Genomic DNA, 19,133 nt, shown 5'->3' with positions numbered 1-19,133 from the left:
TGATGGCAGTATTTAAACTTATTGTCAAGTCTGTTTTTAAAAGATTAAATCATCTAAGTGAACAAATCCACCCAAATCAAATAGTACATCAATGTATAAAAGTGATTGGAAGAGAATTCAATTCACCTTTGAAGAAGATCCTACTTAGCATCAAACTGTCGGGCCCTCTAGTGTTTGATTAGACGTTTAAATAAGTTCCGACTGATTTTGAATACAAATACAGTAGAGTCCATAACTTCAAGTTTCACTTTAACCAGCACGACTAGAATCATACGTGGAATTTCTTCCGCCACAAGCTAAAGTAATGTTTATCTGAAAGTAATCACCAACAGTTTAATCATCCCTGCTGCCACATTCCTACAGTATATTATTAGTATATACAGATCTGGTTTATCTGCTATCAAAGCCTTCAAAGGTTAGGTGTGAAATGTTAACATTTTGTCTAAGAATGAGATTTTTGCAAACAAAATAGCCACATAATGTTTAATTTGCAGAATGCTGTTTTTTCGTACAACCAGGCCACTCGAGCGTCATTTGCCTACCTCAGCCCTCGGTCCTCTTCTCCGTGACTGTCTAGGTATAATGACGCCCATCTGCATAACCTCTGACCTTGGACCAGGACCGTCAGAGAAGAGTCCACGTCGAGGTAGATAGCTGCTAACGATCCGCAGTCTCTCGCGTGCTGATGTGGAAAAAAGAGACGGAGATGTTATGTCCTTCCTAACTTCATTAGAATCAATCTAAAATACTTTGGGATTTTTATCTAAATTTTTAACATTCTACCAACAAAGCTGGGTTAGTGTGGTCATTACAGGGAGGGGGGGGTTGTTCCCCACCTCCATTGTTGTTAGGGGGGGAAATGGTTCAGTCAATGGATGTTCTATGCTCAGTTGGAGAAGAATTAGACCACTCCTAAATTCAAGGAAACCTCAACTTCGAACCTTTACACCTAATATATAAGTCTACACATTTGTCGTCTTAACTTTTTAATTTCATTGGGCGGCTGTCTCACTCAAGGAAACATCTCTCTCACTCAGAGTTGAAACGGTTCTTGTATAAAGCGATATTATACTTTTGAAACTGACCGACCCATAATCTGTAACAAGAAGTGACTTACCGCTATTCCTTCTCCGAATTTCTTGCTGTGTTTGAAGAGTACGCAGCAGTCGCTGGCCCAGCAGACCAGTTTACCACAGACCAGACAAATCATGGGCTTCCGAGGTTTGGTACTGCACTTCCTACAGACCTGTCTACGGTAAAACTCAAACACCTGGCTGTATTCCTTGGGCAGCCGTATAAGTCTGGGCAGGTTAAAGACTGGACTGAACATAATCATACTCTGTAAAACAGGGCAGGGAGGGAGGAGAAAAAATCTATTTGTTGGAAAAGAAGTTTTTTTGGCACCACATTTCAAGTGGAAAAATAAAGCAACAAAGTTATAATAGAAATGTAAAGCTTACAGAGAACATCTGCTGTAATCCAATTCCTGGATTATTGGAGCATGTTTACAGCCAAAAAGATTCAGTCACCTTCTTACAAGGCTAAGAAGAACTTGGGGAAAGGTATTCAGATTAGGTTGTGTCTTGTCACTTTGTCACTCATTATCAATATCATTATCAATATCATTATCAATATCATTATCAATATCATTATCATCTTTGTCACTCATTATCAATATCAATATCATTATCAATATCATTATCAATATCATTATCAATATCATTATCAATATCATTATCATCTTTGTCACTCATTATCAATATCATTATCAGTATCAATATCATATCATTATCATCTTTGTCACTCATCTTCAATATCATTATCAATATCAATATCATTGTCATATTATTTTCATCTTTGTCACTCATCATCAATATCATGATCAATATCATTATCAATATCATTATCAATATCATATCATTATCATCTTTGTCACTCATCTTCAATATCATTATCAATACCAATATCATTGTCATATTATTTTCATCTGTGTCACTCATTATCAATATCATTATCAATATCATTATCAATATCATATCATTATCATCTTTGTCACTCATTATCAATATCAATATCATTATCAATATCATTATCAATATCATTATCAATATCATTATCAATATCAATATCAGTTTTAAACTACTCTGCGAATACTGCCACTGTGTTATAATTTAGTATTCAGGCACATGGACATGTGGACAACGCGGATAAGCAATATGCCCTCCACAAGAGAGAACAAGAAAACCACAAAAACCACAAAACCCAAAGACACTAACCTTAGGCACCCGTATAGACTTCTCCGCTGCGTAACATTTCAGAAGAAATTGGTTGAACTCTTCGCACCAAGATCGGATCAGGGCCAAGGGGTTGCCCTGCGCAATCTCCATACTCTGAGAACTGTGCATGGAGAACTTGTGCGTCTGAATCTCGGCCGATGGTGAAGAGGAAAGATGGAGGTAACAGAGGAGGGACGGGAACTCGGCTTCGGGACTCTTGAAAGAGGAACGTTGACAGGAAAATGTGCAAAATAATTGATGGTTGCAATTGATGGATGGTTGCAATTGATGGAAACAAAATAATTGATGGCAAAATAATTGATGGACAAGATGGTTCATCCAACTACGAATCACAGTGCCAGGTGCATGCTTGTGCCAAAAGGTGTTCCGATTAGCTGATGTAGAAGCAAGTATGTACCACCCCTGCCCCCTCCCCCCCCAAAAAAAATATATATATAAAATGTCTGTATGACATATGTTTAAAGTTTAAGGAAGAAACAAATTTAAATTTGAGTTTGAGTTTTAGTAAGATTTGCATAGCTATTGAGATTCTCAACATATTCACCTGGAACGCTCCTTTTAAGGGCTTCAAAGATGATGACATCGGCTACTCAGTGCAGGCCAAAATCTTAATCCGTTATTTTATACATTCTAACGACTTGACAAAAAAAACATGTTCTTTCAACTTCATATAAACAAGAGAAGCACCCTCCGATCACATTTAACACCATTAGACTCCCCCTCCCTCCCCCTCCCCCAGGAAGCTTTGCCCAAAAGGGAATCAATTTACCTCAATTTCCGGTAACCTCACATCAAACATGACATTTTGCAGTATTGCAGCGACCCTCAGGAACGGCAAGCACTCTTGGCTCAGATAATTCTCGATAGCCAGTGGAGACCAAACGGTCATGCAAGACTACGGACAAAATGATTATACGTATTCAAAGATAGAAATTTGGCAGTTCATATAGTTTTAAAATTTAAGAAAATAAATTTAAAAAAAAGTGAACACTACCAATTGGCATTCGTGATATTGAGGAAGCAGGTACATTGTTTAATAATGCCATAACCAACAGATTCATCTTAATTTATCATAATTTCTCTTGAAATACTGTAACCCACTGTACCTTCCTTCCTTCCTAATATTATTTACAAGCTTTCAAATCGGTCCAAAAAGGACATAAAATGCTTCTATGATGGAACACGCGAATTATGACGAGACAATCCTATCCGAGTCTTGCTACGTTGGGTATGAAACTAGCGTAGGCTAGACGATGAAGTCAACTTTCACTGCATGCCAATCATTTGAAGTAAATCTCATGCAAGAGCCCTGTCAAAAGATTTCATCTACTCATCTCAGAGCAGACAGCCTATATATGTATCAACGTAAAGTTCCCGTCAAATCTAGGAATTAGGTTCTGTTATATAGATCCTAAATCATATATATCGGTCTGACAGCCTGCCTGCATAGCAGCACCAAAGACACACTGATGGTTATAGTCGCCGTACATTCAGTTTTGGCGTCTTTGCTCACCTCTTCATTGCCGAAAATGTCGACGTATAACCAGCCCTGTCTAAGGTGAGTCAAGTGTTGAATAATGTGGCCCAAAAGAACAGACATTTCAGACTGCCTAGAAGTTTCCTGTTTGGATTTAAAAAATATATGTATATATATTAAAACTTGCAGACTAGAGAATAAAATTAACTGACAATTTTGTAAAATTAGAAACTTGCCCATTCAGCAAAAAATATCAATGCATTGGATACAAAAGCAGTGGTTACTCACTGACAACGCATAAAATTGCATAATCCAAAACAAAATTTCAACTTGAATTGAAAAGGTACTTTTAAATATTGATCCTGCAAATTGTTTTCCAGTGAATGTTGTCTTTCTGCAAGTGTCTATCCAGAATTGAAATGTTAAGAAATGTTTACTGATAACAGGGATGAGCCTGGGGTAAAAAAAATCACGGAACTTTGCAAAAATTGCGGTATAGGCTCCAGTTTGCGTATGCTACAGTGTGTTAGGATAATAAGTTTTTGTCCCCAAGGTAGAAAAGAAATCACAGATATTCCGCGAATTTGCGGAAAAAGCTCATGACTGTGATAAGACTAATTTAAACGTACAATATTTGTTGGCGATGGGTTTTATGACGACTTTATGGTTCATGAATGCAGGCGATTCTTGTCGATGGAGACGAAAATGATACAAATTCTGGTCGAAAACTTACCGCTGGTATCAGATAGGAATGCTTATCTGAGGCTGACATCTTGCAGGCGATTCGTGTCAGTGCTTGTACGTGAACAAGGTTGTAGAGAGCGAGGATGACACACCGAAGGTGATCTAGAAGGTTAAGGAGAAAACGTTATCAGTAAAAAAATAAAGAAAACAACCTTTTATAAAAGTTTTGAACAAATAGTCATGTTCACTACACTGCCCACTAGCAGTGTATTTTAGTTCTCATGCACACTTCGTGTTCATGTTCACCCACCAAATGAGAGTCAGTAAAACTGCTTCACCGTAGCGACCGAGGGCAGCAAACACTCACCGTTTGTTATCGGCTGCGGAAGATGGTACACCAGCAGGAACAGGAGAGTGATGGGGTCTTGGACCAGGACCGGAACGGTCCCTTCGGGATCGGATCTAGTAGAGAGCAGAGGAATAGAAACCTAACCAACCAAGTAAGCAAGCATGATTTTCCAATCATTTGAACCACAGCAGAAATCAAAGCGCAAATATTTTACGATGAAATGCCAGAATAGAAACGTGCCGAGGTTCACGTTCAAAGAAATTTGAAAAGGTTCTCTTTTGCTTTGATTGATCCGAACGTTACAATTTTATTCTTCGTAGGGTCACAGAAAAATTCTAACCATACATAAGCTTTGTCTGCAAGTTTCAGCATTTTGACAAAATATAACTTAAAATTTACATAATTAAATCAAATCAAAATGGGGGCGAGGTGGAGATGGGGGTGTACCTTTACCGATCAAGGAAAGAAAAAAAAACTTACTTGGATGGTTTATATTGACCTGTGATTTTCTGCCAGGTATTATGAAGAGGTATCTTTGGACCTTTATCCAAATAATAGCTGAATATTTCAAGAAGGAGACCTGGATTAAGAAAATGACGAGTTTGAGAACCATAAGCATCTTGACTAATATGTAGCTGCAGAACACGATTAAAACTGTAATATACCCAGATGATAAAAAGTAATATACTCAGCTATGTGCTAACAGTAATATATCCAGCTATAAATGCTCAACAGTAATATATCCAGCTATAAATGCTCAACAGTAGTATACCCAGCTATAAATGCTAAACAGTAATATACCCAGCTATAAGTGCTCAACAGTTATATACCCAGCTATAAATACTCAACAGTAATATACCCAGCTATAAATGCTCAAAAGTAATATACCCAGCTATAAATGCTCAACAGTAATATACCCAGCTATAAATGCTCAACAGTAATATACCCAGCTATAAATGCTCAACAGTAATACACGCAGCTAAACATGCTCAACAGTAATACACTTAGCTATAAATGCTCAACAGTAGTATACCCAGCTATAAATGCTAAACAGTAATATACCCAGCTATAAATGCTCAACAGTAATATACCCAGCTATAAATGCTCAACAGTAATATACCCAGCTATAAATGCTCAACAGTAATACACCCAGCTATAAATGCTAAACAGTAATATACCCAGCTATAAATGCTCAACAGTTATATTCCCAGCTATAAATGTTCAACAGTAATACACCCAGCTATAAAAGCAATATAGTAATATACTTCTCCCACATGCACATATGGCTCCTTTACTTATTAAAATAACAGCCTTAACTCCAGGACGGAAGACTTACCTAGGAAGGGTTCTCTGTCTGCGGATTTATCTGGCTTAGTTCGACACAAAGTTCCGCCTCGTTTTACCAGGTACAGCTCAATGTTTGTCCTTTGGTTTTAAAAAAAAGAAAGATATCTATATTTTAAGACGCATGATATCTTGGAAGATGAGAGGGGAAAAATAAATGGAGAGATTAAACGCAGCAGAGAGATGAGGCAGCTATAACATGAATAAGATAGAAAGATATGTAAAAATACAGATAGGAATATATCAGTCCTGTTATAATATAAAACGACCTGAAAAGGTTCAACAAGGACCCTTTTATCTGCTAAATTCAGCAAATAATTCTAGTGCTCATGTGTGCATAGTAGTTTCAGAATTCACTGTACCATTTTTTCTCATCAACTAAGACAAATACTGTAATAGCAATCTGCATGTAAACTGAAACACATCCACAGATTTATGTCATGTTGTGACAATTATGCATAGAATTTTTTATGCATTTTTACTAGATAAATAATTTCCCGTGGTTATATCCTAGCTGTCCCACACCCCCCTCCTGCCAACTCGAGACATAACACACAATCCATCCCATCTACCGACCCCCCCTCCCCTCCCGCCCCCAACTAGAGAACAGACCTGACACCACATATAGTCACATACCTAGCTAACGAACAAAAGTAGGCAAATGGGCCTCCGGCATCCGCCCTAGCTGCTTTCCTCAGCTCCATGGTGAGTTGGCGAAACACGTCTTCGGTAAATTTGAAAACGCCCATCTCAAACTCATTTTTCCCCTAAAATGAGAAATTTCAATGGATGCGATGAAAGACACAAAGATACGATCTATGGAGATGATATTGACTTCACTGCATCTTAGTTTGATGTACCAGATATGCTGGTTCAATACCAGAGACTGAAAAGTGAATATATATTGGTAGAATAGGTTTGCATATTACTATTACATATTCACTTCAAACCTTCACCGGGGCTCTGCCAGGAAAAATCGGCAAAGCCTATTTGCCCTGCATCGTATCGGAATACATTTGAACAATGTCTAAAGACCAGTTTTGTGACAAGAAATTTGAAATATCTTGTGTTTATGCAGAGCGAGAAATTTGATTGCGGGTAGCAAGAAGTGTTCCAAACCTTCACATTCAAACATTCTTCTCGAACTATCTTCATTAATGTAGAAAAATAAAACCTTAAGTCCATACATACATACTAAGGTCAGATGCTCAATGACTGTATGCTATCTTGCAAACACAAGTTTGTAAATAGATGGCAAAAAAAACTACAGGGAACTTAATTCCAAAGGAAAATCAGAAATTTATTTAGTTGATAATCCAAAATAAAATCATAAAAGTTCACCAGATATTTCTTTTTTCAAAAAAACTTCATGATCGGAAATGCTCACCAAATTCAACTGCCTGGTTGCACTGCCCAGCCTCTTGGATATTTGCAATGATAATTTAGCTAAATTGCTACATGTATATTTGGCCATTGATGTAGGTTGCCTTGGCAACGAGCATGGCAGTATGGTGTTGGCAAGTTGTCTGCAGATTGGACACTCGTATTCTCCAGCATTCACCTGAAGGTGTCTGGCTTGTAAGTCATGAGCCTATGAAAACGAGAAGAAAAAAAAAAGAAGGCAAAAGATGAAAATATTTGGAAGGACTTCATAAACATCAACAATAACATATTGTATCACACAAGTGTAACAACAGACAAGAAAACACATGTGAAATCAACAATGTTACTAAAAACAAAAACAAATAAATAGATCAAAAAATATAAACAACGTTATCATTACCAAAAGCTGCTCAACAAAGATGTCGTGCATGTCTTTGGTGCTTATTATATTATCTGCAATTTATAGATAGATAGATATTTATTCAGCCAATCATATAAAAATACAAACATCAAATTGGTTGATAACAAGAGCTCAAAACATTAAAAATTGTAAACAACATATAAGATGTATAATAATATACATAGATATGAAAACGTTCCTATAAAATATAAAGATGAACAAATTATAAAATGTACCTTCAAAATATTAGAGCGTACAAAAATATATAAATGTCCTCATATCCAATATTTATGCAAAACTGAAGCACATTTCACTGTACAAAGTGAAGGAACCTTTCTGGTAAAATTGTTCAAAGGAAGCGCAGTTGCAACATTAGCATGTCAAAGTATGTGGTGATTCAAACCATGATAGAAATGTAAGTAAAGAGAAAAAAGAAACAATTTTGCTTATAATATGATCTGAAAATTTGCATTATATTACTAATTACGATCTGGTTTCTCCAGGTGTGGGACATGAATGCAATCAGGAACTAGCATATATAGATATAAAAAAAAATTAAACTCAACCAATGTCGACTCATCGTTTCATATTTTCTGATAAATAATCTCATGAAAAATATGTTCACATGCCAGACAATTAAAGAGTTTCACTGTCCGGAACAAATAAATGAAATCAAGGAGCCGCGGCTTCTGAGAGTTACAATCACTGACTTACCCCTATCGATTCCGTGAAAGATTTTAAACACTTGATGTGAACGTAATGGCCGCAGGTCTGGATGTGAATTCCCGCTTCCCAGTTGAAAGAAAAGCTGGACAGACAAGATGACTGTACGAGATAAAAAAATTAAAAATCTTTTTTCGATAGAAACCACAAAAAGGTAGACTGTCATAGATTCTGAAGAAAGACCTATAAATTATGAGCAATTCAAAGTGAGCACAACAGACAAAAACTGATGTCTCTTCACGGCTTTCTGCACAATACACTCATGCAAAATATATAAAATAAATTTCAATATTCCACATCTTTATGCTTCATCAAACCATCCTGTGCACCGTGATCAACACAGTTTTCATGAGGGCATATTTATTGATTTTATCTTTGAAATATGCTGTGTATACAAATTGTCTCGGCCTGAGATACCTTTTCAAATCTCGCCGTAGCATCGGCCCATCTACTTGCTTCCAGCTGGTAACATTTCATCTTGTTCGAGTGTAACTTTTGATCTTCAGTCAGTGGTAACGTCTCCGGTTCATCGCTTTGACTTCGGTGGCCGAGAACTAATGATTTATACACAAAGAATGAAAGAAAACAACCAGATATTATGAAACATAAACAAACAAATACAAAAATGAAAAGAAAGGTTTTCCTGTGCTCTGTTTTCCGTTTTGGACCAAAAGCTGAGGACCCCAAAATGAAGATGAAATAAATAATTTTACAGTCTGAGAAAACAATTATAAGAAAATGAGAAAGGTTAGAGGTCAAATACGCTTGCTCTTAAGATGAAAAATTTATGCTTACAAGGATAAACAGGAAAAAGAATGGAGAAAAAAAAATCAATCTAAGAAATTCTTTACTAGATGAGAGATTTACCCCATGGAAATTCCTCGAAGTTATCCAGTCTTATGTTATAGTATAAGACCCTTTCAGTATTCACAAATTGCTGTTGGTCTTTTTGGCAATGTGGAACAATAAATTGATAAATTTCACATAGCTACGAGTATTAACTGCCTATTATGTTAGGGCACGTTTGAAAGTAAAACAAAACTCTTGCCTAGTTGATGACTTGAAGGATGCTATCGCAAAAAAACATCAGCAAATAATTTCAAAATGTTTATTGTAGAGGTGCTCAAATTTGGCATAGTGGCATTGAAGGCTTTGAAATTGGTCTCTTATCAAATATGATGATTCCTGTACATAAGAAACCTGCCTTGTACATATTTGTACTTGCATACCCAATGTGCCTATTCTGCAGAGCATTCACCAGTTAAAATTATTCTCAAAAATGAGCCATTTTGTGGTTCCATTTAATTATTCTTTTAAATATTTGTTTCATATTGTAGAAAACTTTCCAGAACATAAACCACTTGACTCTACTGGCATCCGAACCACCAACAACGAGACAAAAAGTTCTTTGCAACCCCCGACTGTTTCGTGCTGGGTTTTATGAGGCCCAACCCTTCTCTTTTCCCCAATTTCATCCATCGTTGACTCAAATTAATATAATTTCTTCTCATATGGCTCCATCATCTATGGCTGGTTAATCTCCTCACCAGTATGTGTTAACCATATTGGCTAGGCATATAACCAACCAACACTTACCAAAAACAATAATAATAATCTCTTTGAGAACTAATAATGTTATTGAAATGAAAACAACGCTCACACACAGGATAAGACCCTTCCCCCCCACACCCCCTCTATTCTCTTGACACACAGTCACAATACCATTCCCAAGCCACCATTTCATCACCCTTATCAAATCAATGCATGTTCCCACTTATACTATAATCTCTCTCCCAGCCCTTCCATTACATAACAGCATGGCACCGACCTTTAGTGGTCTGTAGGAGTACACACATTCCGTAAGGATTATCTTCCGTGCTGGGTTCCACCTGGCTACAGATGACGCACTCGTACTCTGGTAATTCCTCCTCCGCCCGAGAAGCAGCTCCGTCCATTTCCATCATGCTTTCCATTCCTGGGGAGAGTTATTCAAATTATTTCACATTTATAACGGCCATCGGTCTATCGGCAACAAATATGCTAGAAAACTATACTCTTTTAAAGTCAAATAATGGCTCACTTCTAGATATAACTGGTTAACTAACTAACCTCCATAACCTTTTTGGGCCCCTGAGACAATGTTCAACTCTAATAAAAAGTTGCATTTTGATGAAATTCTAAAAAAAACACTTTAGCTATAAACAGACATTCCAAGTGTATCATACTTCAAGGACAGATAAACAAGATGTTTATACAAAAGAATAGAAAAACTTTTTGATGTACATTTACCATGGTGACATCACAGACTAACCACTGTGATCCACTTACTGGAGTAAAGAATATTTAAACAAGTCACGACTAGGTTACATTCAACCAACTATTGCTCGAGTTTAATCTCTTGAAATTGAGACGCAAAGGGATATTGCAAGTGAATGGTACGTCTAGCTGACAAGTTCAAATCATGAACAGCACGGTTTTAAAGGCATTGAAGACTCGCCCCAAACCGTGTGCCGCGTTCTGAAAAAGTTAACTTTCCGTTGCTTGCAAATGAAGTTTTCTTCTTGTCACTACAATATGCAGACAGTAATGAAACGTGATACCTTGTTATCTTTTATCTAGAACTGAGATGTCCATTGCTGCTATGTACACTGTGCTGTGGGTATTGACCGCAGCTGTATGTACTGACTGTACACTAGTGTCTATATACCAACGGTAGCAAGCTGTGCGTGTATTTTCTGGGATCGATGGTGGTGTCTAACACTTCTGTTACACCTCATTCGAAACTAGGTCAGATGACAGGCATGAGACGTTTCTTTGTTCGAGAGTCTTCACACCCTTTAATTCTGTATCATTCTTGTCTGGATTTGTATGTAAACCCTTCCTTGTTTTTTCTTTTCTGTTTCACAATTTATACAAACAGAATCAAGAACACCTTCTAATATTCCTGCAAAAATTGTGAATGCCTTTAGGGGTGTGTAAGTGGCACTACGGGTTATTCATGAAAGTCAAAGGAAACAGTAGTTTCTGCCTTGAACAAAGACCACGAGAAAACTGTAGGAAAGCTTTTTTATTAAACTAGACAGTTTCTATCACTCCATTACAAACTAATAACATTATTTTAAAAATGGTTTACCTTCACTAAAGGCACTCTCTAGAAACTGCTTCTGTTGTTGAGCTAACTTGGCTATCATTCTCCGCTTGGCCTCCATCGACCTTTTCTTCCTGTTTATCAAGTGGTGGGAGGGCGGGGGATGAAGGGGGGTACGGAGGGGGGGAGAGAGAAATAGATCAGGATGAGGATTAAACTGATACCTGGTGAAACTAAGACCATAAACATGGGCTGCCTTTCACTGGCATAATCATTCAAATAATTTGTTGAAAACAATGATACAGTCATGGTACAGACATCAAACGTTACAAGGAAGCTGTACAACTGGTAACAAGACTTGTGCATGGTACATTATATTTGTAGTTTGATGAAATCCAATTATAGAAATTTTGATTATATAATCTATATGTGGACCTAACTTGCTAAAGATACAACTAAATTGCAAAGTGTTAAATAGTTTACAATTTCCCAGACATATGTATTCTGTACATGTTTCATTCTAATGGGAACATCCACATGTGCAATGATCAGATATATTCACAAAACAGGTGTAGATGCAGGTAAAGCTTTCATTCTGTTCAGACTGCCTACATGTGGATCCATCAGAACTGTTCGTAAGAAAGCATATTGCCTCTCCTTGTGAAAACACTGACCCGTTCCTCAAACATTGCTATATTATTACCCTGTCTCCTTGTACTTAAAAATTAAATGGGGCTAAACACCGACTCAAGAAAATCTGCAGAGCTCCAAAAGGCAGTAGAAAGTTCTGGAATGAATCAGCTATGACAAATGACTTGAAGGTTAAATACCAAACACGGCAAGATGATATAAAAGTTCTAAAGAATGGGATCTACCTGATCTCATGAGCCTCTGGTGACCCCTCACGACTCCCGGCCTGGTCCCCACCAGCAGCTGAATTTCTCTTACAAATAGCTTTGATGACTTCACGACAAACAGGACTTGCAGCGAAAGCCTTGTCTAGAACATTCTTGATGTAGTCTGGACCTTGCCCGTGAAGAACCTAAATTAAATGCAGAAAAAGAAATGAAGCACATGGAAATTGATGGAACTGAAATTATTAGAACTCAATATATTTTGCATTATTCAGTTAAATTATGTGGAACAGTACACTCAGGTTTCTGGCTGTTCAGATCTTGTGGATTTTAGAGTTTAATCAGGCAACTTAACACTAAATATAAACAGTGTCTAGTACACTGTGCTATACCATAGCTGAAATATCACATTCTCATAAGGCCTTACCCTCACCCCACCCACCCAACTCCCCCACCCCTTTTCCTGTGCTTTCACTCCCCCCATCACTACACTCTCTGATATGCTGGCACGTAGAAAATAATGCTCCAAACAAATTACAAAAAACCGACCTCTCTAGGAGCGCTGTCGACCTCTCGTAAGTCCGGTGACAGATACGCCACTTCTTTGTTGGAGAGTTTAGCGTACAGTTTAACCAGCAAACTGATCATGCTCTCGTTCAAGGGTTTCGTGACAAATTCGGGCGGTGGAGTCTCTTTCCTCTGACGCTTGGCATTGATATTTCCTTCAGAATCAGCTAGTAGAAAAGAGGAATGGGGGAAAAAAAAATGCTTGTAAAAGAAAAACACTCATTGAATGTATCAAGAAGACTTGACCTGGCAGCTAGGCAAAAAGGAATCTTCATAAAAGTCAGTAGTAAATAGAAGACCACAAGTTGTTACGGTTTTGAAAGCTCCAAAAGCTCACCTACAGCACCTCATTTCCACCAGCTAGGGTGCCCCTCCCCACCCACCCCCACATACAACTATGGTTAACACTTTAGGTTAACCCTAAAGGTTAACCCTTTAGTGAGAGCGTTGTGGTCAAGTGGTTAAGGCACTGGCCAGATCATTGCGTTGTGTCCTTGGGCAAGGCGCTTTATCTCCATTGCCTCTCTTCACCCAGGTGTATAAATGAGGACTTGTGAGGTAACTTGTAAATATAGTTGTGTGCGCCGGTTTGTGGCAGCACCCTATGGGAAGTCCCCCGGGGGACATGTGGATGTGGTGCACTGGGGTGCCCCAGGAGAGACTGATTGAATTGTGCACACTTTGGTGTGTGGGTGTGACAAGTTACCAATGACCAGGGGTTAAGTTGTAAAGTCATGTGAGGAGGCATTAGCCTCATACAAGACTGTAAACCTTCAACTTTTACTGAAAAGACAACTCTGAAGGTTCAACTGCTAACATAAACTAAGGTGTCTATTCTGAAACTGAAAAGTCCTCTTCACTGCTCTTTTCATGAACTCAACATTTCCTCACCGAGACACTCTTCAAATGGGTATAAATAATCAAATGCAGAGAGCACACCAGAAAACAATTTGTCAAACTTTTTCAATCCCCACACTTCAACTAAATACACCAAATCATAAAACGTGGCTGGTCAAGCTTCTGATTGTTAGCGGAACTTAAGTAACAAATAGTGCAAGGAATTGATCAAAATACCAACTCAAGAAGATTCTTTAAATTCCATTATTTTCCATTATTTTCTCATAAAGGCTAATATCTGATTCAATTCCCCACCTTTGGTGGTTTTCTGTTTATCTAAGTTGAGTAGTTCTGGCGGCCGATCTTCTCCGGAGGCAACGTCTTCTGTTTCCATGGGGACCTCCACGGCGCCAGCCTCGGCTGTTTCTATCATGTTGGTCAGGATGTTCACCCACTCTACGGAAAGAGGACGCATAAATTAAAGATCACACCGGCACTCGATCATCGAGATCGGCCAAGATAAACTAAGCGCAGGGGATAATAGTTTATTCAGTATTGGGAAGCAAAATGAGCATATTGCTATACATATTTCAAATATGGATAGTAGTTTTGTTTCCTTTAAGGAATTATAGTATTTTATCAGGACAAAATTCAGAGTCTTCCAAACTACTACGCAAAATTTGAAAACTAATTTATGTCCTGCACTTTAGAGATTTCTGTTGACTCAGAGATCCCCTATACACTAAATGTTTTTGAAATTGTCCACGGAAGTTTTAGTTTTTCACAATAGTATTCTTCAGGTTATCAACTCGGCAAGACTTCTACTTTCCTTTCAAAGCATGCCCTTACATAATAGGCAGTTACACGATGGTTGCAAACTTTTTAGTTTTGTGAAAAATGAGGAATGTTATATCATGATGGTACAAGGACTAAATTCATTATTACAAACAAAAGAATCAAAGTTGGGTTTTTATTCCTTTTTTTGCAGTCTCCTTTTCCTGACCCTCTACAAAATGCACCAATAATTTTAGTTCCTTTTCAGTTTTCAGTCGACTGCTAATACAGCCTGTAAAGCCAAGCTTACCATCGTTGGGATCCGCAGTGGCTTCATTTGACCCCTGGGTGTTGAGGAGTTCTACCCACTGACCGTCCATCATTAGAGATACCAGAAACTGATTGGTGTCCCCGGAGGGAGGGGCGTGATTGTGCGAGTCCTGATAGCGGAATAAGAAAGAGGGAGAAAGGTTTTGTGCCAGTTAGATATCTGCTTTAATGATAAGTTTCTTTTCTTTTCATTTCGGTTGGTAGGGTTTAAAAAAATTAGGAGGGACAGGCAGCTCCAATCAAGAACCTTATGTAAGAAAAAAAAAGCATACGACAGCAAAATTACAAGCTGAACAACAATTCTTAAAGCATTCATGGTATAGGCCCTTCTAAACCCATCAGTTCTTGAAAGTACGACCAACTCGGGCAAATCATTCCATTTCATTACAACACAAACTTTTTGGCTAAAAAAAACCTCTAAATGTTAAGTAATCATCTTGAATGCATCTTGTAAATCTTATTCAAATCCCCTCGCAACGAGCAAAGTAGCAGCGAATCTTTGAACTACTCATGGGATGGTCAAAGTGAAGCCTAAACTGATAGATATGATAAAAGCTGTACTGCTTCTCTGCTATTAATTTCTTTGCTCTGTTACCCCGGTAACAGAAAGCTGACTGCCAAATGCAAACAAAATTCCAAGCAATTTGAACTGAAACATTTGAAACAAGATACTGTGCCAGCACAGTTGCACATGTTGAGGGGAAAGAAAAACAAAAATTGATCTTTTTTTTATTTAAAGAATGATGATGATGATGCTCTTCTACATCATCAAATACCTCAAATTTGATGAAACAAATTCAAAGTATAAATTTTGAATAGGACTCGACCAGCTGCACTTGTCAAAAAGGAAATTTGTTTTTTTCATAATTTCACCTTCTCTTTCTCAAAAGGATTGGCCTTCCTGGCATTGATTTGGTACCGCACAGCTTTCACTTCTGTTGCGAGGTTATTCAATATGGAACTATGTCTGAACCACCCCTCGGGCTTGGCATCTGCGACTGGCTCTTCTGTAGCTGACTACAATACGTAGAAGAAAAAAAAATTTAAAAAATAAAAATATAATCTGGAAAAAAATATATATCTAAATTGACTATTCAAGTTTTCATTGGCAAATGTAGGGTTTAAAAGGGTAAACTTTACTTCGTCAAACGTGCTTCCAAACAACCAGCAAGATACTCTTAACAGTGGTTGTACTGAAATATGTATTTGGCTTATAGTTAGTTGAATAGACGAATTTACACAGTATTGTGACTTCACAATAAAGTTACTTATTATTTTTCTTCACAATGACGGTACTCAGGGAGTAATTTAACCGAAGAGAAGGAGGGGTTGGAACACCAATGGATGGGATGTGGAAATACATACAAAGAACATCCCCATTGTTAATATTATCATTGGCATTCACCATAAACAATGCGAAAAAACATCAGATTTCACTTTAATTCATGGATGTAAATCGATATAAGATTGCAATGATAAGATGCCAATGACAACATAATAAAAGGCATGAAAGACTGTTGCTATGGAAACTACTGATTAGAAGACTTGCCTATATTACGATGAACATTACAGAATAAAATGAGGGGAGGAGGGTGAAAAGAAGGACAATACCATGTACCTCTGTTCTGTCTTCTTCTTCGCCTGGTGCACATTGCAGCGCCATGTTGATCAATGCTATCGTCATATACACAGCCGTCTCACTCATGTTAGAACCGTGCACAGCCTGACGAAACAAATCAACAGAGATGGGTCCATCACGTGCAGAATAGTTAGATACCCTAATTATCACAAATTGTTCAGTTACAGCAGCAGTTGGCAAACATTTAGACAGATGACCCAGGAGCTTCCATTAGGACTGAGCCACGACCCCACCCTATTCCCACCCTATCCCCACCCTTTGCAATCCATGCTCAAAATGCGTGCAAGCCAGTTGAGACTTTGGACATCGGAAAGCTACGGAAGATGTGAATAAACTTTGCGACGTCTGGAAATATCTTGCAACCCCTCCACAAATGTTTCGCTCCATGGGTTTTGCAGACTGTGGATTTACATTGTAACAAATTTGGGGCTAGATTTCATTTTGACAAACATTAGCAGTAACTTCTCCCTGCCCCCCTCCTCATCCCCTTCTCCCTCTTTTGGCTATCCTGCTGCTGAACTGGGCAGATGGAATACATGGCAATTTTAAAGGGAGGGGTTATCAGATAACATTCTTAACAAACCGGAATAGCCTCTTTAGAGAACTGTAAGAATATTGACATAATGTACTACCCATTCCTCCTTGTTACCCGGGGCCAGATCCAGGTGTGGATCTGGCCCTCGGAAGATCCTCTTTGATCCTCTTCAAAAGGAAGAGGGTGTGGCCTGAGGGCTGTGGAAGCGGACTCTTAAGTAGGACAACTGGGAGTCACCCCCCTGCCCCCCCCCACCAAAGAAAAGAAATCAGAATCTTAGATGTGAAATGGTGAATTCCGCAGCATAGTTTAGGCCATAAATCAAGTCTATAATAAGGTTTCAGAGTCTTGACGCCCTGTTGGGCTAATAACTACCGTACACCTCCCACCTGGATGTTACCAACTACTTCATATTTGCACAGCCATTTTTCTGTACTTATTATTACACATACTTTATAGAGAAGTGAATACAGAAGTCCATGCAATGCCCTGCAGTTTAAAATCTTCCTGAGTGGTTTATATTCCTTATGGATGGACTTCAGAGGCTGAAATGGTGGCCAGGGTAACTTCTTGTCCTTGTACTTCCCTGATTTATTAAGACTGCAAAAAACACAAAAAGTTAAATGGTTAAAAATTAATCAATTTCATATGATCAGGTTGAAATGTCTATAGCATATTTCAGTCATAAAATTATAGTCTTGTTTGACTTTGCAAGATTGCGTCCATTTTAATGTACTTATGTGGTTGGAGGGAATTTTCAAACAGTTAATATTGTCTGTAATAACTAAACTTGAACAATTCTAAGTGCACTTTCCACTAGGCCAGGGTTACTTAACCTGGGATGCATGGACCCTTTGGGGGGTGCGAGGCAGAACTCCATGGTGGGGGGGGGCATAGGCACAACAATTAATTAGCTGAAAGAACAACACCCTGGACCAAACACCTAATGTGCAAAGTGTTAACCCACAGCTGGTAAAGGGGTGCATTTTGTTTTGTTTTTCATATGGGAAGAGAAATGAACAAGATGAAGAAACACTGTACTAGGCCCACTCAAATTCAATATCAGTTACTACTTAATTAATTAATTAATTTAAAAATTAATTAATTAATTACATATACTAGAGTAATTTCTGTACCACAAGACACTCTATGCTTAGAAACTGGTGCATTTTCCTTACTTTCTTGTTGATTCAAACTAAGATCATACATAAGTGCAGTTTTGATCACAAAGTCTGTGACTGCTGTGGAACAAGGCTTGTGAGTGTTTTCAGGCAAATTGAGTCAGTGCAGACAATGCAAATCCTACTAGGAAAAAATATTCCACAGTTAGTGAAAACCCTTTATCAAAATCTTGTTTTTAAGTGGAGACATTCACTGTAGTAACTAAGTTACTGCAACTCTCCTAGTTACTCATTAAGTTATTCTAATTTACTAAGTTATTCTTGACAACTTACTAAGTGGTGTAGTTATTCATTGCTGATTGGAATTCCTTCCTTTCCATTGATCTAAACATGACGTGGATCGGATCAAATTCCTTTTCCCAGATTTCAGGTTTCGGTGAATATTTGCCCTGCTGAAGTCCTCCAAGGTCAGAGGTTGGTAACTGATAATCTGCAATCTAATATTTAAATATAAAAAATTATTACAAAGGATTATGATCTGCTTGTCAGCCAATTCATAGAAAGTGGAGACTGATATTTTGGCTAAAACTTCTACTAATACATACTTTATATCAAGCTCTACAATCTATGTAAAAGTGTCTGCTCATCAGAAGCAAACATTCGACAAGGGAGTTCACTGCCATCTGACCATGAGGCTTTCCAGCTTCTTAGCAAAGGGTGCTGTCATATAC

General features: G+C 37.9%; 1 protein-coding gene across 1 annotated transcript in view; it reads right to left on the bottom strand.

The window, feature by feature from the left end:
• LOC139959055 (E3 ubiquitin-protein ligase ubr3-like) overlaps window positions 1–19,133 on the bottom strand; it is a 37,934-nt gene that overhangs the window by 3,101 nt on the left and 15,700 nt on the right. Inside the window, exons 16-38 of the mRNA XM_071956596.1 lie at window positions 18,736–18,899; window positions 17,734–17,881; window positions 16,726–16,830; window positions 15,981–16,124; window positions 15,088–15,217; window positions 14,319–14,459; window positions 13,149–13,333; window positions 12,621–12,787; window positions 11,791–11,879; window positions 10,486–10,632; window positions 9,075–9,211; window positions 8,649–8,759; window positions 7,539–7,742; window positions 6,788–6,918; window positions 6,144–6,232; window positions 5,288–5,387; window positions 4,826–4,920; window positions 4,508–4,620; window positions 3,811–3,918; window positions 3,067–3,192; window positions 2,277–2,492; window positions 1,118–1,339; window positions 543–682 (exon numbers count right to left, since the gene is read on the bottom strand). Coding sequence (XP_071812697.1) covers window positions 543–682; window positions 1,118–1,339; window positions 2,277–2,492; window positions 3,067–3,192; window positions 3,811–3,918; window positions 4,508–4,620; window positions 4,826–4,920; window positions 5,288–5,387; window positions 6,144–6,232; window positions 6,788–6,918; window positions 7,539–7,742; window positions 8,649–8,759; window positions 9,075–9,211; window positions 10,486–10,632; window positions 11,791–11,879; window positions 12,621–12,787; window positions 13,149–13,333; window positions 14,319–14,459; window positions 15,088–15,217; window positions 15,981–16,124; window positions 16,726–16,830; window positions 17,734–17,881; window positions 18,736–18,899 — 3,212 coding nt within the window. The remainder of the gene's footprint in view (window positions 1–542; window positions 683–1,117; window positions 1,340–2,276; window positions 2,493–3,066; window positions 3,193–3,810; window positions 3,919–4,507; window positions 4,621–4,825; window positions 4,921–5,287; window positions 5,388–6,143; window positions 6,233–6,787; window positions 6,919–7,538; window positions 7,743–8,648; window positions 8,760–9,074; window positions 9,212–10,485; window positions 10,633–11,790; window positions 11,880–12,620; window positions 12,788–13,148; window positions 13,334–14,318; window positions 14,460–15,087; window positions 15,218–15,980; window positions 16,125–16,725; window positions 16,831–17,733; window positions 17,882–18,735; window positions 18,900–19,133) is intronic.

This window comes from Apostichopus japonicus, chromosome 18 (assembly GCF_037975245.1).
Source record: "Apostichopus japonicus isolate 1M-3 chromosome 18, ASM3797524v1, whole genome shotgun sequence".
Taxonomy (NCBI): domain Eukaryota; kingdom Metazoa; phylum Echinodermata; class Holothuroidea; order Aspidochirotida; family Stichopodidae; genus Apostichopus; species Apostichopus japonicus.
The sequence above is the reverse complement of the archived record's forward strand: the minus strand, read 5'-3'. Positions and strand labels throughout refer to the sequence as shown.